Raw genomic sequence first — 27,004 nt, forward strand, 5'->3', positions numbered from 1 at the left:
CTGTAGATCGCTTTAGGGAGTATGGACATTTTAACAATATTAATTCTTTTGATCCATGAGCATGGAGGATCTTTTATTTGTGTCTTCTTCAGCTTCTTTCTTCAGTGTCTTAGTTTTCAATGTACAGATCTTTTGCCTCCTTGGTTAAATTTATTCCTGGGTGTTTGTTGTTCTAACTGTAAATGAGATTATTTTCTTTATTTCTCTTTCCACTAGTTCATTGTTGATGTATAAAAATGCAGCAGATGTTTGTATATTGGTTTTGTATCTTGCAATTTTACTGAATATTTATTCTAACAGTTTTTTTTTTGTGGAGTCTTTAAGATTTTCTATGTATAATACCTTATGTCATGTGCAAATATTGACAGTTTTACTTCTTCCTTTCCAATTTGGATGCCTTTTTTTCTTTTTTTCTTTTTGCCTAATTACTCTGGCTAGGACTTCCATTACTATGCTGTTTAAAAGTGATGAGAGTGAACACCCTTGTCTTTTTCCTGATCTTAGAGGAAAGGCTTTCCACATTTCATTTCTGAGTATGATGTTAGCTGTGGGCTTGTCATAGATGGCCTTGTGTTGAGTACATTCCTTCTATACCCAAGTTATTGGGAGTTTTTATCATGAAAGAATGGTGAATTTTATCAAGTGCTTTTTCCTCATCAGTTGAGATGATCATATGATTTTTAACCTTCATTTTGTTCATGTTATATATCACATTATTGGATATATGGATATTAAACCATCTTCGCATTCCTGGGATAAATCCACTTGATCATAGTGTATGGCCTTTTAATGTATTGTTGAATTTGGTTTGCTCATATTTTGTTAAGTGTTTTGTATCCATGTTCATCAGGAATATTGCCTATTATTTTCTTTTCTTCTAGTGTCTTTGCCTGGCTTTGGCATTATTAGGGTAATATTGCCCTTGTAAAATGAGTTTGGAAGTATTCCTTTTCATTTTTTGGATGAGTTTGAGAAGAATTGGAATTAGTTCTTCTTTAAATGTGGTAGAATTCACCAGTGAAACCCTCTCGTCCTGGACTTTGTCGGAAGGCTTTTGATTACTTTTCTTTATGGTAGGTGTATGTTTCTAGGAATTTATCTGTTTCTTCTAGATTGTCCAATTTGGGAGCATATAGTTATTCATAGTAATCTCATAATCCTTTGTATTTATGCGATATAAGTTGTAATGTCTCCTCTTTCATTTATAATTTTATTTATTGAGCCCTCTCTCTTTTTTCTTGGTAAGTTTAGCTAATAGTTTGCCTATTTTGTTTATCTTTTCAAAAACTAGCTCTTAGTTTTATTGATCTTTTCTGTTGTCTTTTTAGTTTCTATTTCATTTATTTCCACTCGATCTTTGTTATTCCTCCCTCCTGTTAACTTGGGGCTTAGTTTTTCTTAAACAAGTAATGTAAGGTTTTGGTGGTTAGATTAACATTTTGGGAGGAAGGATGAGTTATTGGGGGGCGCCTGGGTGGCTCAGTTAAGCATCCCACTTTGGCTCAGGTTATGATCCCACAGTTTGTGAGTTCATGCTCTGTGTTGGGCTCTGTGCTGACAGTGCAGAGCCTGGAGCCTGCTTCAGATTCTGTGTCTTCCTCTCTCTCTGCCCCTCCTCCACTCACACTGTCTCGCTCCCTCTCAAAAATGAATAAACATTTCAGGAAAAAAAAAAAAAAGATGAGTTATTGGAAGCAGGGTTACTAGAGTTTTGTCATATGTTCTTACTGTTCTATTTTATGTGCTGGGTAATAGTCATTGAGGCATATATTTTGTGATAAATCATGGAGCTGTACATTTTCTGTACTTTTCTGCATGTGTGGTATATGTTGCAATAGAAAAGTTAAAGAAAAAAGATTAGCAGCTTTTTAGTGTTGTTTCAGCAAATGCTTTTACTTAGAAACATGGTATTTTTGCCTCATAAGTAAATTATTACCTATTTTTTTAATGCATTAAACCATGCAACCCCAGCATCAAAAACTGTCTTTGCTAAAGTTTTAACATGTTCACAAATTAAATTTTTTGTTTATATCAAGTGAGATTATATTTCTTATTGCTAGTGTAGTAAGCTTAAAAGTTCCAGCTAAGGAATATCTTAAATAATGAGGTGATAGTTAAGTCAGTTCTGTTCCTAAGGATTTATTTAATTATTAGTCTTATTATCTAATTCTGAAACCTTTGGGCACATCTACAAAGTGTAAAAAAATAAATACATTCCTGTTTCTGATTCTCATATTTGTGATAAACAAGCCAGTGTAAAGATCAAGATATGCCCTATCTGAACACAAACAACCTCTACAGCTTCCTGGTGCTACTTGTGTCCTGTGTGAAGAATCCTTTGTCTCTCTTTTGTTTACATTTGCTGAGACTGATAGAAATGAGACCATTTCTCTTGGCAAATGAAGGATATAGCATGTTGATTATAGAGATCCATCTATATGTTGACTTGAGTTTTTTTAATGGATTTTCCTTTTTAGAGTAGTTTCAGTTTGAGAGCGAGATTGAGCAAAAACACAAATACTTCCCATAAACTCCCTGCCCCATACATGCATAGCCTCCTCCTTGTCAACATCCCCCACCAGAGTGGTACATTTGTTAAATTGTTGACTGTATTGACACATTATTATCAACCAAAGTCCCTAGTTTGCATTAGGTTCACTCGTTGTGTTGTGTATTCTATGTTTGGACATAGCATTCTGTGTTGACGTGTATCTACCATTACAGTATCATACATAGTCGTTTCACTGCTTTAAAAATCCTGTGTTCTACCTATTCATCCCTCTCTCCACCCTACCCCTGGCAACTGATCTTTGTTATTATCTTCATGGTTTTGTCTTTTCCAGAATGTCATATAGTTGGAATCCTATAGTATATAGCCTTTTCAAACTGGCTTTTTTCACTTAGTAATAGGCATTTGTTTCCTCTATGTCTTTTCATGGCCTGATAGCTCATTTCTTTTTAGCTGAATAATATTCTGGTATCTGGATGTACCACAGTTTATCCATTCACCTACTGAAGGACATCTTGGTTGCTTCCAAGTTTTGGCAGTTGTGAATAAAGCTGCTGTAAATATGTGTGCAGGTTTTGATACACGTTTTCAACTCCTTTGGGCAAATACCAAGCAGTGCGATTGCTCAAGAGTATATTTAGTTTTCTTTTTTTTTTAATTTTTTTTTTTAACGTTTATTTATTTTTGAGACAGAGAGAGACAGAGCATGAATGGGGGAGGGACAGAGAGAGAGGGAGACACAGAATCGGAAGCAGGCTCCAGGCTCTGAGCCATCAGCCCAGAGCCTGACGCGGGGCTCGAGCCCACAGACCGAGAGATCGTGACCTGAGCCGAAGTCGGACGCTTAACCGACTGAGCCACCCAGGCGCCCCATAGTTTTCTAAGAAACCACCAAACTGTTTTCTAAAGTGACTGCCCCATTTTGCATTCCCACCAGCAATGAACAGGAAAAAGTTCCTATTGCTGTATATCTTCACCAGCATTTGGTGTTATTGGTGTTCTGGATCTTGGCCATTCTAATATGTGTGTGGTGGTATTGACTGGCTTTTCAGCATGCTTGGCCAAGACGCTGCTTGTGAGGCATTTTCTATGGATCACATGCTTTGTATACCCCCGCCCTCAGCCATAAAAATGAACAGCAGTTAGTTTTTTCAGCAATCTGTGAGCCAGTTTTTATCGGAATTTTGAACACTTAAAAGAATAAAAAACATGGGGAAAGTTCTGTAAGTTCCTTTGGGGTGCTAGATTCATTGATGAATGAGTCAGGAAGTTAGAACTTTGTTGATATAACCTCCTCCAGATGCATTCACAAGTTAGCAAGACTCAGTATCATTGCTTCATATTAAATAACTTTTGTTTCATGGTGTTAACCCATGAAACTGAAAACAATTGGAGTTCCTCAGGGACCTTGTTATTCACTACTGTATGCCTGCATTTAACCTAGTGCTGGGCACATAAGAGTCACTTTAAATATTTGTTCAACTGAAAATTGAAGTAGGGCCTGGAAGTATGGGAGATAACTGTATTTTTCAACTGAGAATTTTTTTTTTCAAATTTATTTTCCAACTGAGAGACATTGGAAAAGGCTTCATTCATGTTAATGCTAAAGAATACAGTGATCAAAAATGGTGGGCTGTACAATTTCTTTCTAGATAGGTCTCCTGAGGCAAGGGAAACAAAAGTAAACTGTTGGGACTACATCAAGATAAAAAGCTTCTGCGCAGTGAAGTAAATAATCAACAAAACTAAAAGGCAGCCTATGGAATAGGAGAAGATATTTGCAAATAACATATCCAGGAAAGGGTTAGTATTCAAAATCAATAAAGAAGTTATCAAGCTCAACACCCAAAAAACAAATAACCTGATTAAAAAATGGGTGGAAGACATGAACAGACATTTCTCCAAAGAGGGCACCCAGATGGCCAACAGATACCTGAAAAGATGGTGAACATCATTTATCATCAGAGAAATGTAAGTCAAACCTACAATGAAAGATCACCTCACTTACACCTGTCAGAATGGCTCAAATCAACGATGCAAGAAACAACAGGTGTTGGTGAGGCTGCAGACAAAGGGGAACCCTCTTATTCTGTTGGTGGGATTGCCAACTGGTACAGCTACTCTGGAAAATAGTATGGAGGTTCCTCAAAAAGTTAAAAATAGAACTACCCCACAATCCAGCAGTTGCATCAGTAGATATTTACCCAAAGAATACAAAAATAAAATTCAAAGAGATAAATGTACCCTGATGTTTATAGCAGCATTATTTACTGTAACCAAATTATGGAAACAGCTCAAATGTTCATCAGTTGATAAGTGGATAAAGAAATGTGTACACACACAATGGAATATTACTCAGCCATAAAAAGAGTGAAATCTTGCCATTTACAGCAACGTGAATGGAATTAGAGAATATAATGCTAAATGAAATAAGTCAGAAAAAGACAAATACCATATGATCTCACTCATGTGTGGAATTTAAAAAACAAGCAAAGGGAAAAAGGGAGGGGGCAAACCAAGAAACAGACTCTTGGCTGTAGAGACCAAATGGATAGTTACCAGGGGGAGCTTAGTGGGAGGATGGGTTAAATAGGTGATGGGGATTAGAGTATACTTGTGATGAGCTCTGGGTGATGTGTGGAAGTGTTGAATCACTATATTGTACACCTGAAACTAATATTACACTATATGTTAAGTAATTAGAATTTAAACAAAAAATTTTTAAAAAAATAAAAAATTCATAAAATTGGTGGAATAACCAGAAATTAAAATATGCTATAAAGCATCTAAATTAGAGTGTTATTGGTGCATAAATAAACCGGGGGCTAGAACTTAAAGGCTCAGAAAGAGACTTCAGGTATACTACAAAGATTGTATCTTACATCATTGAAGTAAATGGTCCTAGGTCAATTTGGTAGCTATGTCATTGTGTCAACCAGAAATAAGTTGCAGAATTTTATTTACATTGTGGCAGATGGTGTGATGTGAATATATGTTTATCCCCCCAGGAATTTGGGGATAATAATGCTGTGGTTATTTGTAGTATCTCCAGCACATCAGTAGTAATTTCCATAATCTTAGAATTATAGTACATAATTCATCTACTTTTAACCCACCTTGAACATATTTCTTTCAAACTATGAGTATTTTATTTGGGAGAAATAATAAAATGTAAAAGAATATAAAGACACTTTTAAAGTACTGTACATTGAAATAAATTTTTAGAATCAGAGCATTTATTCATTTTGAAAAATATTTCCAAACATAAACCAGGAAGAATGCTTGGTATCTTATTACTTGCCTCATACTTAATGATGTTGGCATTATGGTGTTTTGGTAGTGTATAAAGTACTTTAATTTCTACTTTATTTCTTTAATTACATTTAGTTTAGTTACTTTGTTTTCTTTTTTAAGATACAGCAGAAACACAATATTCAGAGATTCAGAAAATTTATTTTTAAGGGGATTATTTTGGATCATAGAAATCATTTTCCCTTGCAGAAGTTGTAATAATTGTATTCATAGGGTAGCATAAGACTAATGCATCTTGTAGGTAAAATACTAGAACTTTTAAGGAAAACTTACAGAACACTGGTCACTAAGCAAAACAAAAATGGTGAAATTGAATTAAAAAAACCTTTATTTTGTGCTTGAAGAAAATAGGTTGAGAAGTATTGATATTTATGGGGATCAGACAGTTATATGCTGGACATTTTTAAGAGCTGTAAATATTGATCTGTGGTTTTTTTGTAATTTTAAACATACAGGAAAAGCATAGAAAGTAAACAATCAAATGTCACCCAACTCAATATTTTGCTTCAGAAACTTTTAGAAATAAATAAAACGTGTGATTTTTAGTATTATGTTTAATTTTTACTTTAAAACTTATGGTTCTCCTAATGCTTTGTGTAAATTTGGGTAATTTTAAGACTTGCAAGTTTAAAGAAAGAAGGAAATTAACTGTCCCATAGGTGAGTGGGAGTGATTGGTTTACAGAGTAAAGGGTATCTAAGAAAGTACATAGATACATACCCTCTTTGGAACTGAGTGAGCCACATCCATGAGAATGCAGAAGCAGATGAAATTGATCAGATTTTTTCCAAATTTTCCTGTTTGATGTCAGAATTAGGGGAACGGTGTTGAGTAAGCTTGGCAGGAGAGAGAATATGTCTTTGTTTTGTTTTAAAGGTTATGTCTTTATTTAGAGTGTGTGTGAGTGGGGCAGGGACAGAGAGAAAGGGAGTGAGAGAGAGAATCTCAAGTAGGCCCTGCACTGCCAGCACAGAGCCCGATGTGGGGCTTAAACCTACGAGCCATGAGATCATGATGTGAGCCAAAGTCAAGAGCCAGACAACTAACCAACAGAGCCACACAGGTGCCCCAAGAATATGTTTTTTTATATCTAGCCAAAAATGGCATTTAATTATAAAAGATACCTGCAAATTATGTGCTTGTGAGTCACAGTGGATAGGAGGAAGATAGAGTCATAGTAGGCACATAATTTATTTCTCTGAAGAAAATGAAAAGTTTTCTCTAAGCACTTTAACCATACAACCATATATTCAAAATACATTCTCTACCCTTTTTATTTTTAAAAATTCCTGTAGGTGCAACCCAGCAATTGCACTGCTAGGTATTCATCCAAATGATACAGAGTGCTCCGAAGGGGCACATGCACCCCAGTGTTTGTAGCAGTCCTGTCAACAATAGCCAAGGTATGGAAAGAACCCAAATGTCCAGCAGATGAATGGATAAACAAGATGTGGTGTGCGTATGTATATGTATATATATACACACATATAAATACACACACATATATATACATACAATAGAATATTACTTAGTGATCAAAGAGAATGTAATTTTGCCATTTGCAACAATGTGGATGGAGTTAGAGTGTATTATATTAAGCCAAATAAGTCAGAGAAAGACAAATATGATTTCATTCATGTGTAGAACTTGAGAACAAAACAGGTGAACGTAAGGGAACAAAACAGATGAACATAAGGGAAGGGAAGCAAAAATAATATAAAAACAGAGAGGGAGACAAACCACAAGAGACTCTGAAATATAGAGAACAAACAGGGTGGCTTGTGTGGTGTTGGGTGGGGGGATGGGCTAAATGGGCAAGGGGCATGAAGGAGGGCACTTATTGGAATGAGCACTGGGTGTTATATGTAAGTGATGAATCACTAAGTTGTATTCCTGAAATCATTATTACACTACATGTTAGGTAACTTGGATTTAAATTTAAAAAATAATAATGATAAAGAATAAATTAATAAAATAAAAATTCTTGTAGGTGTTAATTGGGGTGACATTAAAGAAAGACACGGTAAACATCTATTTACAGGTCTACTAGGAAATAACAGAATTAATTATAAGCAGTATAATTATAAAAGTTAATATAAGAAATACTTCCTCTTTGTAGTACTCTGCTTATCAGTACCTATGTTTGAAAACAAACATACTGCTAAAAGTGCCCAAAGGTATCTTTTAGACCAGCAAAGCCATGACACTTTGCTAGAAGCTTTTATGGCTAAATGTGCTACATATGCCTTTTGTGCTTTCCTTGCTGCTTGTTTTTTTTTTTTCCCTCTTTTTTAATGTTTTGTTTATTTTGAGAGAGAGGGTGCAAGTTGGGGGGGGGGGCAGGGAGAGAGGGAGAGAGGGAGAGAGAGAATCCCAAGCAGGCTCCGTGCTGTCAGCACAGAGCCTGATGCAGGGTTTGAACCCATGAACCATGAGATCATGACCTGAGCAGATACCAAGAGTCAATCCCTTAATCACGTGAGCCACCCAGGCGCCCCTTTCCTTGCTTTCTTTTTATCAGACTTTGTCTCTTCTGATTTCTGATGGCTAACTCCCTCCACTCACACTTGACATCACTCTTGGTTAACAAGCATTTTTGGAACAATTAACTGGTCTCTGGCACTGTGCTAGGTGTTTAATATACTAAGATGTATAAATTCATTCCCTATTCAAAGAACTCAGTGATCATTTGGCCTTCTCTTCTCTTGGCCTTCCCTCAACTGTTTTCATTACAGGTAGTGCAGTGTAACCACCAACATTCTTCCTGGTATTTGACTTTGTTCCATACTTTGTTCTTGTTTTTTAAATTTTTTTATTGGTGCCGATCAAAGGAATCCATGCCACCATAGGACAAAAGATAAAATCATTAATGTTTTTGTGATAAAGAATACACAGAGAATGGGGCACCTGGCTGGCTCGTTCATTAGAGCATGCAACTCTTGATCTCAGGTCATGAGTTCAAGCACCACATTGGGCATAGAGCTTACTTTAAAACAACAGCAATAATAATAATAAATGAAGTCTGTGTCAAAAAAAGATAGTGAAAAAAAAACGAATACACAGGGAATAAAACCCATATACCATTTGAGTACCTGCTGATAGTACCTCAGAGTCCTACTTTAAAAAATATATTATTTTAAATGTATTTTGGGGTTTGTTTTTTGGTTTTCTGTTTTGTTTTGCTTTGTTTTTTAGAGAGAGCACAGGTGAGTGGGGCAGGGGGCAGAGAGAGAGAGAGAGAGAGAATGAATCCCAAGCAGGCTCCATACTCAGTGCTGAGCCCAATGTGGGACTCAATCCCACTACCCGAAGTTGGACTCTTAACTAACTGAGCCAACCAAGCACCCCCCTTTTTTTTTTCTTTTTTCTTTTTTTCTTTTTAAATGTTTACTCATTTTGGTAAAGAGAGAAAGAGAGCGCTCAAGCAGGGGAGGGTCAGAGACAGCAGGAGAGAATTCCAAGCAGGCTCTAAGCTGTCAGCGCAGATCCTGACACAGGGTTCAATTTCAAGAACAGTGAGGTCATGACCTGAGTCAAAATCAAGAGGCAGACACTCAACCAACTGAGCCACCCAGGCACCTCTGAATGTGTATTCTTTTAATCTCAGCAATATGGAGTTCAGTTAAACATAATTTTCATTCATGGTGCACTGTCGTTATTGGTCTTCCCAAGGCACTTGTGTCATATTACTTTGTAACAAAACCATTTATTCTTTCCTATGAGTCTACAGGTCATTTGGGTGATACTGATCTCAGTTGGACTTGGTTAGCTGATGGTTTAGCTGGAAACTGGCCAATCTAGATGACCTCACATGTCTCTCAGACATGCCTAATCAGGGCATGATCTGTTTGGTAGCATAGGTCCAAGAAGGAATGTGGAAATGCACAGCTACTATTTTTGTAAATTTTTGTTACCATACCATTAGTCAAAACGAGTCACATGGCCAAACTCAGAATTAGGGTGTGATATACTAAGGGGTGCCAATACAGAGAGGTGTGAAAAATTGAAGCCATTAATTCAGTTAATCTAATCTAATCTAATCTAATCTAATCTAATCTAATCTAATCTAATCTAACTCTGTAGTAATTGCAGTACAGCACTTGGTGGTTGCCTTAGAGCTACCATTGGTCAGTAGTACAGAAAAGCTAGAAACTAGAGATCACCCAGCCCTTCAGTATATGTGTGTCCCTGGGGCAGACTGCCACAGTCTTCTGAGAGTCACGACTTGAGCTTTATTTTCTCCTCTCAAATCTTTTGCACTTACCTCTCCAATAGTAGATGACCAACTATAACCTGGAACCAAGCAGGAAAGGGGATTTTAGGAAACAGTCCTTAGTTTGGATGGGGACAGTAATGCCAAGCTGGCAAAACACAATTCAACATAGTCCCTTTCTTGTTTTATTTTTTCCTCTTTATTCCAATCTCCTCTCCCATTCTTTTTTCTTCTCTTTTGGAGGTACTCACTTTAATATTGTTGATATGTCATCTTTTATTGTGTCTATAGTCTCATAAAATATGAGTGATCTTTTATATGTGCTTTTAGTTTACATTAATGATAATGTACCATGCATCTTGTTCTGTTTCCTACTTTTTCCCATTTAACTCTGTTGAAATTCTGTCCCCGTAGGTACATTTATTTGTTGCTTCTCATTGGTACAAAATATTCAGTGGTATTTTTCTGCTACATTTTACTTATTCATTCTTCTAGTTAAGGACTCTTTGGTTGTGTCCAGTTCCAAGTTACACCCAGAAAAAAAGTACTGCGTAAATGGTCTTCAATGTATTCCCTAATGGACTTGTATAAAAATTTTTCTGGAATATATATCCAGGAATATATTGCATGTGGCCTTCTCTCTCAAAGCCAGTGACAGCTTGTTGAATCCTTGTCCTTCTTCAAATCTCTGACTTCCTCTTTTGCAACCAGCTGTAGAAAATTCTGCTTTTAAAGGGCTCACGTGGTTAGGTTGGGAACACCCAGAAAATCTCCACATCTTGAGGCCATCTGACTTGGAAGTTTATTTTATTTTTGTATTTGGGGGACCTTTTAGTAAATAAACTGTAAGGCAGGAGGAATAAGTATCATCTCACTTTATTTTTTTTTTTTAATTTTTTGCTCATTGCTTTATTTTTTTCATCACAAGTGTATTCTTTAATACCCATCCTCTATTTCGCCCATCCTCCCCCCACCCACTTGTCTGGTAGCTATCAGTTTGTTCTCTATGGTCCTTTTCTCTATAGTTCTCTTTTTTCCTTTTATTTGCTCATTTGTTTTGTTTCTTAAATTCTGCTTATGAGTAAGATCCCATGATATTTGTCTTTTTCTGACTTATTTCACTTAGCATTATACTCTGTATCTCTATGTTGTGCAAATAGCAAGATTTCATACTTTTTAATGGCTAAATAATATCCCACTGTTACAATATAATAAATCCATCATACATACATACACACACACACACACACACACACACACACACACACATCACATCTTGTCTATCCATTCATCTGTCGATGGACACTTGGGGTGCTTCCATAGTTCGGCTATTGTAAATAATGCTGCAATAAATACAAGGGTGCATGTATACTTTGAATTCGTGTTTTTGTATTTTGGGGGTAAATACCCAGCAGTGCGATTACTGGATCATAGGGGAGGTCTATTTTTAATTTTTTGAGGAGCCTCCATACAGTTTTTGAGAGTAGCTGCACCAGTTTGCATTCTCACCAACATTGCAAGAGAGGGTGTCCTCTTTCTCCACATCCTTGCCAACACCTGTTGTATCTTATGTTTTTTATTTTAGCCATTCTGACAGATATGAGGTGATACCTCATTGTAGTTTTGATTTGCATTTCCCTGATGATAAGTGATGATGAGCATCTTTTCATGTGTCTGTTGGCCATCTGGTTGTCTTCTTTGGAGAAATGTCTGTTCATGTGTTCTGCCCATTTTTTAATGGGAATACTATTTGGTTTTTGTGTGTTGAGCTGTATAAGTTCTTTATATATTTTAGATACTAACCCTTTGTCAGATATGTTATTGCAAATATCTTCTCCCGTTCAGTAGGTTGTCTTCTAGTTTTGTTTTTCCTTCCATGTGCAGAGCTTTTTATTTTGATGTAGTCCCAATAGTTTTTGGTTTTTTTGTTTTTGTTTTTGTTTTTTTGCTTTTCTTTCCTTTGCCTCAGTAGACATATCTAGATAAATGTTGCTACGGCAGATGTCAGAGAAATTACTGCATGTGTTCTCTGATTTGGAAATTGAATTGCAAAATCCCTTCTTGGCAGTTCCTGCCTTAGTGGTTGACTAAATAAAGCTGGGGTTGAGAACCTTGGGGTACATCTTAGAAATCTGCCTATCGTACCCTGAGTCTACACTTACACTTGACATTAAACAACTTTCTAATGTTTGTCAATCTGGTAAATGTAATGAATTTTTCTTAAAATGCCTTATTTTCATTTGCATTTCTTTAATTTGTAATGAATTTGAGTGTTTCCTCTTTCATCTTAGCCATTTGAATTTTCCTTTTTGTAAATCTCTTTTCATATCCCTTGCCCAGTTGGGAAGCAGCATATTTTCTTGTTTTCTTGGCAGGAGGCCCTTATATATCCTGTGCATTAATCACTTGTCAATATTAGATGCTGAAAATATTTTATTCTTTTTTGAAAAATTTTATTATTAAGTGATCTCTACACCCAACATGGGGCTCAAACTCAACCCTGAGATCAAGAGTCACATTATCTATTGACTGAGCAAGCCAGGTGCCCTGAAAACATTTTCTTCTTAATCTGTCATTCTTCTTCTGACTTTGCTTATATACTTTCTTTATTAAATAGAAATCCGTAATGCTAATGTCAAATTTGTCAGGGTGCCTGGGTAGCTCAGTCGAATGGTTAAGTGTCCAACATTGACTCAGGTCATGGTCTCATGGTTTGTAAGTCTGAGCCTAGCACTGGGCTCTCTGCTGTCAGTGCAGATCTTGCTTCGGATCCGCTGCCTCCCTTTCACTCTGCCTCTGTCTCTCAAAAATAAATAAAAGCATTTTTAAAAAACTAAAACATAATTGTCCATATTTCAGTTTATCATTTGGATTTGGTGGATCTTGTTAAAGAAGTCCTACCCACTGGCAAAGTCACAAATTGGATGCATAATTGGTATAATTTATTCTTCATTTCTAACAAGTATTGAAGATTACAAATCTTAAATTTGCAGTGTTATTAGTTTTTGATCCTGTCATCTCTAATAGTTTCTTGTTTATATATGCTTTTTAAAAAATTGAGGTGAAATTCATATAACATAATTAACCATTTTAAAGGGTACATTTTGTGGCATTTAATGCATTTTTATCATGTTATATAACTACCACCTGTATCAAGTTCCAAAACATTTTCATTACCCCAAAAGAAAACTCCTGCCCGTTGCCATTTCTCCTTCCTCCTCCAGACCCATGGCTCTCACCAGCCTTTATGGATTTACCTCTTTGAGACATTTCCTTTTAAATGGGATCATACAATATGTGGCCTTTTATGTCTTACTTTCACTTAGCATAACGTGTTCAAGGTAAGCCATGTTTCAATGTGTATATAAGTATTTCATTTCATCTCCTGGCTGAATATTATTCCATTCTTTGCATATATTAATTTTGTTCATTCATTTATCCATTAATGGACATTTGAATTGTTTCCACCTCTGGCTATAGCAAATAGTGCTGTTATGAACATTAAGGTACACGTATGTATTTGAGTACCTGGCTTTTTTTTTTTTTTAATGTTTTATTTATTTTTGAGAGAGAGAGAGAGAGTGCATGCACGTGCAAGAGGGAAGGGGAGGGGCAGAAAGAGAGGGAGACACAGAATCTGAAGCAGGCTCCAGGCTCCAAGCTGTCAACATAGAGCCCGACACAGGGCTCGAACCCACAAACCGTGAGATCATGACCTGACCCAAAACCAAGTGTTGGATGTTTAACTGACTGAGCCACTCAGGCGCCCTGACTACCTGGCTTTAATTCTTTAAGGTATATACCTAGGAGTAGAATTGGTAGGTTGTATAGTAATTCTTTATCTTTTTAAGGAACCACCAAACTGTTTTCCTAAGCAACTACACCATTTAACGTTTCTGGTTTCACTCCATTATGACCAAGGAAAAAAACTTATATGATTTCAGTCTTTTTTAGTTTATTGAGATGTGTTTTATGTCTTAGGATATGGTGTCCTCAACAATATTCCATGTGTACTTGAGACAAATGTGCAGTCAGCCGTTGTTGGGTGGAGTCTATCACTTTTAAGTTTCCTCTCTCTTAATTCAGCATGTGTTTGGTTGCTATAAACCTTTGACTGTTTTCCAGAGTTCCCACAGTTGATTCTGACAGTTTTTACTCATTATTTTTAGTTGTTCTGTGGAGGGACAGTCCTTCAGAGGTACCCATCCTGTCATGTTTGCCAACATCACTCTCAGTAATTCCTTTTTAAAATGTTTTGTAATGTCTCTTTAACATTCTGAAGTAAAATGTATAGGTAATCTAACTTAATTCATAGAGAAGTTTAAAAAAAACAATGTAATGTGGGGGGCCTGGGTGGCTCAGTTGGTTGGGCATCTGACTTCAGCTCAGGTCATGATCTTGCAGTTTGTGGATTCGAGCCCCTCATTGGGCTCTGTGCTGACAGCTCAGAGCCTGGAGCCTGCTTAGAGTTCTGTGTCTCCCTCTCTGTTCCTGCCCTACTCGTGCTCTGTCTCTCTCTCTGTCTCTCTGTTTCTCTCTCATAAATGAACATTAAGGGGCGCCCGGGTGGCTCAGTCGGTTAGGCGTCCCACTTCGGGTCAGGTCATGATCTCACGGTTCGTGGGTTCCAGCCCCACTTCAGGCTCTGTGCTGACAGCTCAGAGCCTGGAGCCTGTTTCAGATTCTGTGTCTCCCGCTCTCTCTGCTCCCCCCTGTTCACACTCTGTCTCTGTCTCAAAAATAAATAAACATTAAAAAAAATTAAAAAAAAACTCAATGTAACGTATAAACTGTAGTGTATAGGAGAAATAAAAGGAAGTAATTTTTAAAGCATAGTATGAATTTCAGTATGTGAGTACATATGATATTGGAAGACATAATGAAGTAGTGACATGTTTTACCTATTTAAATAAGTTGGATTAAAGAGATGTAAGACGACCAGATTCCTTTTTGTTCAAATGCTAATAAGTGAAAGACTAAAATGTAGTCATAAAAACTAAACTTTTTATATGTACAGGAAATGAGAGAAATCACTTAAGGAGGAGTTGAGGTAAAACATCAATACAAATTATAGACTAAAGAGGTGAAAGAAAGGAGAAAGTATAATATTCTTATAAATATGCTGGACCTTATTTGAATCATAATTGCTTTGTAAAGAGTGAGGAAATATATTTTTTTATTTGAAATCCTAACACATGTCAGGGCAAATATGTTAGTATTGAGTACTTAAGTCCCTGGAAACAACGTCCTTTCAGTGAATATGGGATTCAGAGATGGATTTTTAAAAAGCAGTGATAGGGAGTGCCGGGTGGCTCACTTGGGTAAACGCCCAACTCTTCTTTTCAGCACAGGTCGTGATCTCCCAGTTCATGGGTTTGGGCTCCATGCTGACAGAACAGTCTGCTTAGGATTCTCTCTCCCTCTCTCTGTCTGTCCCTCTCCCCCCGCCCCACCTCTCTAAATAAATAAACATTAAAAAAAATAAAAAGCAGTGATAGGACGTTTCAAAGTAAGTTTGAAAAATAACCAGCAATTACAAAATAAATGAATGATTTTAATTGGTAATTTTTACACTAGATTTCTCATTCATATACATATATGCCTATATATGATATGCAATATTTTTAGAACCAGTGGAATTAAATAAGATGCCTTCATTTCTCTTTCTTTCATTTTTTTTTTAAAGTAGGCTTCATGCCCAGCACAGAGCCCAAACTCCTGACCATGAGATCAAGACCAGAGTCAAGATCAAGAGTCAGATGCTGAGCGAACTGAGCCCCCCACGTGCCCTAAGAGGCCTTTGTTTCATGTATTTCTGTAATTCAGTATTTGATACTAAGTCTCTTAAAAGGAGTTTCACATTCTCTATTGTGTATTTAAAATTGGCTTTTTTCAGGCACCTGGGTGGCTCAGTTAGGTGATCCTGTGGTCGTGGGGCTCCACACTGAACATGGAGCCTGCCTTGGGGGATTCTCTCTCTGCCCCTTCCCTGCTTGCACACACTCTCTCAAAATATAAGTAAACAAAATAAAATAGGCTTTATTGCTATAGTAACTGCACTGTTACACCAAAACACTTTCAAACAAATGCACAATTTGAGGTACAAGCATAAGTAAATTAATTTTCTTCCAAAAAAGTGAGTATAATAGTCATATCTGGATCCAGAAGCTTTCTTAAATTTATACTATTTAAATTGTGTTGACCTTCAGATAATTTTTTAGCTTGTTATAAATGTTGCCTGGCTTGTTTCCTACCTGTTTCAAATAGAATGAGCACCCTCTTTTGTAAATTTGTAAAGATCTTTAAATCTAATTACTCCCAATCTTTTAAATATTTTTTTTAAAGTTTATTTATTTATTTTGAGAGAGACAGAGACAGTACAAGCTGGGGGGAGCAGAGAGAGAGAGAGAGAGAGAGAGAGCAAGAGAGAGAGAGAGAGAGAGAGAGAGAGCAAGAGAGAAGCCCAAGCAAGCTCCACCCTGTCATCACTGAGCCCTACGTGGGGCTCGAACCCACGAAACCACAAGATCGTGACCTGAGCCAAAACCAAGAATTGGATGCTTAACCTAAACCTGAGCTACCCAGGTGCCCCAGTTGCTCCCAATATCTTTTAAAGATAGGGTTCTGCTCTTCTTACCTCTGAGTTATGGTGGAAATTAAGTGAAATAATGTATATAAAAGTTTATAATGTGTTTATAAAAATCTGCATTAAAAGCATTATTAATAAAATTTAATAATAGGACAACACATGTTCTGGAGGCTATTCCCTTGAGAAAATCAAATCTCAAGCATAGGTCAGAATTTTAAGAGATTATATAATTCTTCACATTTAAAAATTTTAATTCATAATCTCTTACTTTGGCTTGTCTCTCAATCAGAAATACTTTTTTTTTTTTTAATGTTTATTTATTTTTGAGACAGAGAGAGACAGAGCATGAATGGGGGAAGGTCAGAGAGAGAGGGAGACACAGAATCTGAAACAGGCTCCAGGCTCTGAGCTGTCAGCACAGAGCCCAGCACGGGGCTCAAACTCACGGACTGCGAGATCATGGCCTGAGCTGAAGTCGGGCGCTTAACTGACTGAGCCACCCAGGCGCCCCATCAATCAGAAATACTTTTTATGCAGAAATGTATTTTGTGACAAAAGTACTTTGCCCTTTGGTTGTTGTACATTTTGAAAATACAGAGCAAACTTCCTTAACCTTAGCACTTTCCAAGTAGGCATCTTCTCTTTTAAGAATATACTGAGAACTGCCTCCATTTTTAAATCTTTTTTTTTTTTAATTTTTTTTTTCAACGTTTATTTATTTTGGGGACAGAGAGAGACAGAGCATGAACGGGGGAGGGGCAGAGAGAGAGGGAGACACAGAATCGGAAACAGGCTCCAGGCTCTGAGCCATCAGCCCAAAGCCCGACGCGGGCCTCGAACTCACGGACCGCGAGATCGTGACCTGGCTGAAGTCGGACGCTTAACCGACTGCGCCACCCAGGCGCCCCAGAACTGCCTCCATTTTTAAGAAAATGACTTGTCCTCACATATGTTTAATTGCATTGTAATTTTTAGTTGTGGCATGTATGTGAATGCAAAAAGAAGAACAAAACATCTCATAGCTTTTTGTGGTTCGTGTTTTTCATTTGCAGCCTTCAAGTAAAATTAAGGTGCCTGAGGAGAATTTCTTCAATGTTCCTGCTTTCTTAACTGTTTCGGGACAACTTCACCTAGAAGTGATGTCAGGGTACAGAATTTTCTTTCTCTTTTGCTTTAATAGACTACTGATTATGGGTTGTGTAAGAGTGAAATATTGCTTTTCTTCCCAATGCTAAAACCTAAAAATTTAAATTAGTGTTTATAATTAGTCCACTTGAATTCACCAGAGTACATTTAGATTTCACAATAACCAGGTTTCTTCCAAAAATACAGTAGTCTAGACTTCTGGTTTTAGTGAAAAATATAATACTGGAAAGATGAAGTTGTGATTTTTTTCTTTCTAATTTTTTTTTTTTTTTTTGCATAAATCTCACAATTTACGTGTACTTAATCATGTTTATGAAAGTAAAGGCAGTTTTAGTTCACATCAGAGCCAGGTATTAGCCCCTTTCATTTAAAAAAAACAAAAACAAAAAAAGTAGTACCTGGAACAGATGGAAGAAAAAAAAATTTTAAGTAATTGGCTTAAATATAGAAAATTAACCCACAGAACCATCAGGAGCGACATATGACAAATCAGAAAGTCTTGGAAGTCAGATCACATGGTCTTGAAAATAACATATACTTCACTTAGATTCTTTTTTCTGATTTATCTTTGAGACAGAAATTGTTATTTGATAAGTCTAAGAACCAGATAATTAACAAGACTATCAGAATACTGTGCAGAAAACCTATTATTGTAATAGCCCTGTGAGAGTGTAGGATTTGCAGAGCTGTGTGTGGAAAAGGTCATGTTAGGCATGTCATGGAAAATTCCGTATGCCTTTCAAAGCATAATTTTAAAAAATTAAAGGGGCGCCTGGGTGGCTCGGTCGGTTAAGCGGTCGACTTCAACTCAGGTCATGATCTCGCGGTCCGTGAGTTTGAGCCCCACGTCGGGCTCTGTGCTGACAGCTCAGAGCCTGGAGCCTGTTTCAGATTCTGTGTCTCCCTCTCTCTGACCCTCCCCCGTTCATGCTCTGTCTCTGTCTCAAAAATAAGTAAACGTTAAAAAAAAATTTTTTTTTTAATTAAAATCATGCCTCATACAAATATAAACTGAACATGTATCAAATATTTTATTCAATTCATTAATTACTGAGGGAACAAGTAAAGGAGTAAGACTAGTTCAGAGAGCATTTGAAGAGCTGTGTATTCATAGGCAATTTAAGAAAGGAATTTTAGAATAAGATTACTAGGGTAGTTACAAACTGGTTAATAATGTCCTAGACACCATTTCTTTAATTTGGAATTTTCTCTTCTACCTGACAGAAATGATTTGCAGCTCTACTAGACAAAAATCTACAAGTTAACATTTAAATTTACTTAATCTGGGGTATTTAATTCAATAGCATATAGAATAATAGAGCAGAGTACTTTCTGATAAGCAATTAAATAACATTTGAATGGGACTGTGTCCTCATAGTCCATTGAAAGGACACACTATTTACCTTTTGGCCTTACATCCAAGTTTTTTGCATAATCTTTCTTAATTTTTTGGTTTTCTTTTTTTTTTTTTATCTATAAAGTTAATGGCAAAGTACCTTCCCCTCAGAAATGTCCTAATATGTGAAAGATATAAATTTACCAAGTGTTTGCCATTATAATACCAACTAGTGGATTAAATATGTTCCCTCTTTCTCAGTAACGTGAAACAAACCATAGAACACAATGTACAGCGAAACCTGACAGAAGATTAAATTGGCAAAAGAGGAGGTTCAGTATTGTTTAATGTGTTTTGAAGTATTTCTAATAAGTCAGTCAAATGTATCTAGTTGAATATGCATAGTTCTAGGACTATTAATATGCAGTACCTCATGTTTCAGATTAATGCCTGATTTAATCTCCAATGAAAAATTGTTACTCTTCCCTCTGCTTTTTCTTTCATTTTATTCAGCAGACTTTCAAATTTTGTTTTGTTTTTGAGAGAGAGAGAGTGTGAGCAGGGAGAGATTGGGGGTCAGAGGATCTGAAGCAGGCTCAGTGCTGACAGCAGTGAGCCTGATGCGGGGCTCAAACTCACAAACCTGATCATGCCCTGAGCCGAAGTCGGATGCTCAACTGACTGAGCACCCAGGCACCCCTATTTAGCGGACTTTCAAAATGGAGTAAATGGTAGTTAAATTTGGAACGTCAACATTTTTCAAAAAAATATCTATATTGGTTTAGTGGTTTTATGGCTCCATATTAAAGTTTAATTTTGTTGTTGTTTTTAATAAACTTTCTAATTTTGAGCAATTTTTAAATATATAAAAGTTGCACAGATAGTGCAGACTTTTTTATACCTCTTGCCCAGTTTCCCCCATTCTTACTATTGTACATTGCCATGATACAGCCGACAAAACTAAGAACCCAATGTTAATACATTACTATTAACTGCACTCCAGACTTTATTTGGATTTCATGTTTTCCAGCAGTGCCTTCTTCTTCCAGGATCCAGTTTGTCATGCCTCCCCAGTCTCTTCTAGTCTGTATCAATTCGTCAGTCTTTTTTTCTTTTTCATGACTTGTAGAATGTATCCCAGTCTGGATTTGTCTGATGTTTTTCTCATATTTAAACTGGGGTTATATGGGTTTTTGGAAAGAGTACTATAGAGGTGAAGTGATCTGATATCAGGGGGTATGTGACATCCATGTTAACCTTTATTAATATTAATATTATTAACCCTTATTACTTGGCTAAAATAGTGTCTCTTGGGTTTCTCCACTGAAAATATACTATTTTTCCCTTTCTTTGTTCTTTGAAAGTAAGTCACCAGGTCTAGCCCACCCTCACTCTAGGGAGGTAGGAGATGGAATTAAGCATCACCTCCTGGAAGGTAGGGTATTTGGAATTCTTCTGTATGGATACATTTGTTACCACTTCCCTCTTAGTGATTTTTGTACTCACTTATATCAGGAGGACTCATGTATTTATTTTATAGGTTGGGTTATACTCTAGTTCTGTTACGTATTTTGTTGTTCAAACTGTTGTAGTTTTAGCTGTTGGCAACTCATTCACATCAACTCTCATATCCTTTTGGCATGCCCCTATCATTTTGTTTTTTGAGTACTTCCTTATTCTCTGGTACTATAAGATACCCCTTATTTATTTATTTATTTATTTATTTATTTATTTATTTATTTAGATCAGTGAACCTACACAGACACATTATTAATACTCTTAAGTTTGTAGTTTACATTAGGATTCACTTTTGGTGGTGTACATTCTATTGTTTTGGACAAATGTGTAATAATGGCATATATCTGCCATTATAGTATCATTTAGAATAGTTTCACTATCCTAAAAGTCCTCTGTGCTCTTCCCCCTCCCTTTTTTTTTTGGTGCAAAAAGGTGATTTTATTTTTTTAGATTTTTTAAAAATATAATTTATTGTCAAATTGGCTAACATACAGTGTGTACAGTGTTTTGGGGGCGGTTTTGGGGGGCTTGGGGGTAGATTCCTATGGTTCATTGCTTACATACAACACCCAGTGCCCATCCCAACAAGTGCCCTCTTGAATGCCCATCACCCATTTTCCCCTCTCCCCCAACCCCTCATTCGCCCTCGGTTTGTTCTCTATTTAAGAGTCTCTTATGGTTTGCCTCCTTCCCTCTCTGTTTGTAACTATTTTTTTTCTCCTTCCCTTCCCCCATGGTCTTCTGTCAAGTTTCTCAAGTTCCACATGTGAGTGAACACATATGATATCTGTCTTTCTCTGACTGACTTATTTCACTTAACATAATACCTTCCAGTTGCTGCAAATGGTATGATTTCATTCTTTCTCATTTTTGCCAAGTAGTATTCCACTGTAGATATAAACCACATCTTCTTTATCCATTCATCAGTTGATAGACATTTAGGCTGTTTCCATAATTTGGCTATTGTTGAAAGCGCTGCTATAAACATTGTGGCATGTGCCCCTGTACATCAGCACTCCCGTATCCTTTGGGTAAATTCCTAGTAGTGCTATTGCTGAGTCGTAAGGTAGTTCTATTTTTAATACTGAAAAAGAAAACCAAAGCAGGAGGCATCACAATCCCAGACTTCAGCCTCTGCTACAAAGCCGTAATCATCAAGACAGTATGGTATTGGCACAAAAACAGACACATAGACCAGTGGAATAGAATAGAGAACCCAGAATTGGACCTACAAATGTATGGCCAACTAATCGTTGACAAAGCAGGAAGGAGTATCCAATGGAAAAAAGACAGTCTCTTTAGCAAATGGTGCTGAGAGAACTGGACAGCAACATGCAGAAGAATGAAACGAGACCACTTTCTTACACCATTCACAAAAAATAAACTCAAAATGGATCAAGGACCTAAATGTGCTCTTCCTATTCATCACTCCCTCCCTCTTAATCCCTGGCAACCACTGTTCTTTTTACTGCCTCCAGAGTTTTGCCTTTTTCAGAATGTCCTATAGTTGGAATCGTAGAGTAAGTAGCCTTTTAAGATTGGTTTCTTTCACTTAGTGTCGTATACATTCAAGGTTCCTCCAGGTCTGGATAGCTCATTTCTTTTTAGTGCTGAATAATATTCTGTTAATCTGGATGGACCATAGTTTATCCATTTACCTGCCGAGGGATACCTTGGTTGCTCCCAAGTTTTGGCATTTATCCTAGGTTTTTAATTTTCCCTACCCAGACCCAGAATCAGCCATTTCTTCAGAGACTTGGTTCCTTTTACTGGAAAGTGTTATTTTAGAAACCAAGACTCAGTCACTGGGTATCTTGCTGCTCTAGGGGGATTATTGCTTCTACACCCTCAGTAGACACAGCTATAAACACATTTTTTAAATAAGAGAAAGCTAAGTGTTTTTATCATATTCTGCCTCTAAATATAACTTATACATGACATATTTATTCTGAGAAAATTAGGAATACTAAATTGCAAAACCTATGTTCAGATATGTCATGTAATAAAAATTTACATTTCTTGTCAGTTAAAGCCAGAATAAGGAAAATATTCAACCTCATGTATTTGAAACAGCTTTTGATTATTATTGGTTTTTTATTTTATTTTATTTATTTTATTTTATTTTATTTTATTTTATTTTATTTTTATTTTTATTTTTTAATGTTCTTGAGAGAGAGAGAGAATGTGTGAGCAGGGGAGGAGCAGAGAGAGGGAGACACAGAATCTGAAGTAGGCTACAGGCTCTGAGCTGTCAGCACAGAGCTGGATGTGGGGCTTGAACTCACAGACCACAAGATCATCATCTGAGCCAGGCACCCCTGATCATTACTGTTTTTCTTTCTTTGTTGGTTTTGTTTTGCTTTTGCTTTTTGCTTTTGGTGTTTTGTTAACAGGTGTTTTTTCCTTATTATGTATTTTTTTAGTAAGCTATGAAGGCAAGCATATTTCAGGATAAAACATGTTTTCCTCTTGAACATTGCTGTTGGAAATATAAATTGGTAGAGCCTCTCTATAGAAATACCTTTTACCAAGGATTTCATGTCTAGGAATTTTTCTTAAGAGAATGATCTTACAACTTTGTAAAGATATATAAACAAAAATGTTGAAAGCAACTTTATTTACTCTAGGGAAAATTACTAATAATCTAAATATCCATTTAGGAAGCTTGATTAACCCTCACTGTACCAAGAAAATAGTCATCACCTTTTACCATCTGGGGATAATTCACCTTATTTTTAATAAATATTTTTAAGCCATCTTCTGAATAATTTTCAGAAGCAAAAATAAAGAGTGAAAATCAACTTTATTAGAATTTTAATAAGCATTTAAACATAGCAAACCCAAATTTTTACAGACTGATTTATTGAGAGATAACTTACTTACCATAAAATTTATCAATTTAAAGGATACAATTCAATGGGTTTTAGTGTATTTTCACAGTTCAAATATCACCATAATCTAATTTAAGAATATTTTTGTCATCCAAAAAGAAACTTTTTCCCATTAGCACTTACCCTCTATCCTCCCTCCCACTCCGTGCAACCACTTGTCTACTTTATGTGTCTGTGCATTTGCCCATTCTGGATATCTCATACAAATGAAATACATAGTATATCATATTTTGTTCCACTTTGCATAATATTTTCAGTGTCTGTACACATTGCAGCATGTAGTAGTATTTCATTTGATTTTATTGCCAAATAACATATATGAGTATACTATAGTTGTTTATACATTCAGCAGGTAATAATGGGCATTTGGGTTATTTCTACTTTTTGGCTATTATTAGTAAGAGCGAATATAGTGATAGCGAATAGTGAATATTTGAGTGCAAATATTTGTGTGACCATTTCTCTTGATAGGTACTTAGAAATGGAACCTGTGTGTCACATGGTAGGAACTGTGAGGAACTGCTAGGCTGTTTTCCACAGTGCCTGCATTACATGCTTGTCAACGTGTACTGTATGTCTTTTTTATTGTGCCAAAATGGCATCTTATTATGGTTTTGATTTTCATGTCCCTAATGACTACTGATGGTGAGTGTGCCTGTTGACCATTTGGGTATCTTCTGTGGAAGAATGTCTATTTAAGTCTTTGGTTCATTTTTTTTTTTTTTTTTTGGTTTGGTTGTCTTTTATTATTTAGTTGTGAGAGTTCTTTATATACTCTGGATATAAGTCCCTTATCAGATATATGATTTACAAATTTTTTTTTTCCGATTCTTGGGGTTGTTTTTCATTGTCTTGATGATGGTAGCAAACCTCAATTTTTATTCCCACTTTCCTGGGTTTTAAAAATACCCCATCTAGACACAGCACTTTGAATGTAGCTATTTATTGACTGCCATGGCATGAGCCAGAAATATATCTATACTTAATATAGATTCTCGATTTCAAATACTTCTTTAATAATGTCTAGCTTATTGTTACTTCTGGTTCTTGCACTCTCATCATCAAAAAGTAATACTTTTGAAAACAGGATAGCTCATAATCTTGTTGAAGAAAGTGTGGCCATCTATTTTGATCCATAATTGCAAAATATTTTTGTTTTTAGATTCGTAAACACCAATTATCAAATCACTTAACTTCTTTTATTTCTACATATTATTTCCTCCAAACACCTTTGTATACATCCTTGCCTTCAGCCTTTGTTCATTTATTAACCATATCAAGTAAATTCTTATGCACAAATGATGAAACAATATTGTTGCATACCCTTTCAGCAGAATGGTATGATCCAAGTTCTTGTTGCATATCATTGCGTGATGAAGTCGTAACTGTAGAATAACTAATTGGATAAAAATATCATGTTTCCTTTTTGCCCTTAAAAATGTATTGTTCCCTTATCAGTTCTTGGGTTTGAGAAAATTCATTTAGGATATCGTTATCTGTGTAGGCTCATTGTCTGAGATTTCACTTATATACAACCAATTTTACCATTATTACTAGAGACTAGCTTGTTACTATCTGTCTCTTTGCATTCATTTCCTGGTTTGCCTAATATTTATGAAGCATCTTTATCATTTTTCTTCTCTTTGTCATTGTGAGTGAAGAATAAAAGATCTCAATTCTCAACTGTGTTCTCTGAAAACTACAAAAAGACTTTAACAGTACTGTCTCCAGGCTTTTCTTACAGATGACACAATTCTGTGTGTACTGCGGTAAGAAAACTGAGGATGATATAATGGTGTTGATTTATCTCATTCTGTATCTTCCTCTTATCCACTATGTGTCTGTCATAGGCACCCACCATTCTTCTATTTTCAATATTTTACTCTTTTTTAACCTAATTAGGAGTAATTGATGAGTAATGATGAAATAATTTATAGGATGATGAAATAGCAAAATGTTTTAAATATATAGGGAAAATAAGATCACTAAACCCTATATGCATCTTAGATTCATGAAAGGATTCAGTTAGTTTTATTCTATTTGAACAAAGTAGTACAAATGTCTCTGTCTTTTGGATGACATCTGTAGTGGCTTGAATTAATGTACCCCAAAAAGAAATCCCTTGAATACAGCCTGATTTTGAAAAAAGATCTTTGCAGATAGAATCAAATTAAAATAGTGGATTAGGGTGGGCCTAAATTCACTGACTCTTATCTTTCAAAAGAAATAAGGGTGTTTGGATTCAGAGACATGGAGGAGATAGTCAGAAGACCATGTGAAGACAGAAGCAGAGATAGGAGTGATGCTGAGGAATGCATACTAAAGATTGCTGAGAGGCACCAGAAACTAGGAAAGTTCCTCCTTAGAACCTTACAAGGAGCATGGCTCTGCCAACACTTCGATTTCAGATTTCTAGCATTTATAACTGTGAGAGAATAAATGTGTATGCTTTTACGCCTAGCAGTTTGTGGTAATTTGTTATGACCACCTTAGGAAACTAATATAACTTTTAAGAAAGTATAAATCATGAAGTGCTAATTTAAGAAATAGTTAAAACGGCTCAACAGCAGACTCCTAGCTGTAGAGAACAAACTGATGGTTATCAGAGGGGTGGTGGGTGGGAGGGTGGGTGAAATAGGGGATGGGGATTAAGAGTACACTTATTTTGATGAGCACTGAGTAATGGATGGAACTGTTGAATCACGATATTGTACACCTGAAACTAATATAACATTGTATGTTAACTCTACTGGAATTAAAATTTTCTTTAAAAATTCTTCCTCTTTTGGGGCGCCTGGGCGGCTCAGTCGGTTAAGCGTCCGACTTCGGCTCAGGTCATGATCTCACAGTTCGTGGGTTCGAGCCCCGTGTCGGGCTCTGAGCCTGGAGCCTGCTTCAAATTCTGTGTCTCCCTCTCTCTGCCCCTCCCTGGCTTGAACTCTCTCTCTCTCTCTCTCTCTCTCTCTCTCTCTCTCTCTCTCTCTCTCTCAAAAATAAACATTTAAAAAAAATTAAAAAAACTTCCTCTTTCAAAATAACAACACATTGCTCAACAAAGAAACTTAAAAATTAAAACTGGATATAATGGACCTTGGCAATGAACTGAGGGTAAAATTAATTATGAATCATCCAAACAATGGATTACTGTACAGCTTTTAAAACTGATGATAAAGCTTTACACCATGTTGTTAAAAGGGGGAAAATGGTTATGAAACAGAAAGTAGAATGTGATTCCAGGTTTTTATAACATGTATGCATGTGTGTGCAGGAAAAATACACATCAGTGTTCAACTAATAAGCAGTGGCCATCTCTGCTAATTTTTATTTTCTTCTTTAAGTTTGTCTTTTATTCAGATCCAAAAAACTAGTATTTATTACTTTTTTAATGAGAAAAAATCAGCTGTTTCCATTGTGGGGACAAGGAGGAATCAGCTTACACTTCAAGTTGATTTTATTCTAGTTTGATTGTTTGCTTTGTGATTGGTATGAG

At 36.2% G+C, this 27,004-nt stretch overlaps 1 protein-coding gene across 8 annotated transcripts in view; it reads left to right on the forward strand.

Moving 5' to 3' along the window:
* Window positions 1-27,004, forward strand: part of NARS2 (asparaginyl-tRNA synthetase 2, mitochondrial) — a 131,219-nt gene that overhangs the window by 40,385 nt on the left and 63,830 nt on the right. For 6 of the 8 annotated variants that reach the window (XM_019811745.3, XM_003992682.5, XM_045038076.1 and 3 more), the window contains one exon: window positions 17,676-17,770. The exons of the other annotated variants lie outside the window; for them this stretch is intronic. In XM_019811745.3, coding sequence (XP_019667304.1) covers window positions 17,676-17,770 — 95 coding nt within the window. The remainder of the gene's footprint in view (window positions 1-17,675; window positions 17,771-27,004) is intronic. 8 annotated transcript variants of the gene reach the window in all.

This window comes from Felis catus, chromosome D1 (assembly GCF_018350175.1).
Source record: "Felis catus isolate Fca126 chromosome D1, F.catus_Fca126_mat1.0, whole genome shotgun sequence".
Taxonomy (NCBI): Eukaryota; Metazoa; Chordata; class Mammalia; order Carnivora; family Felidae; genus Felis; species Felis catus.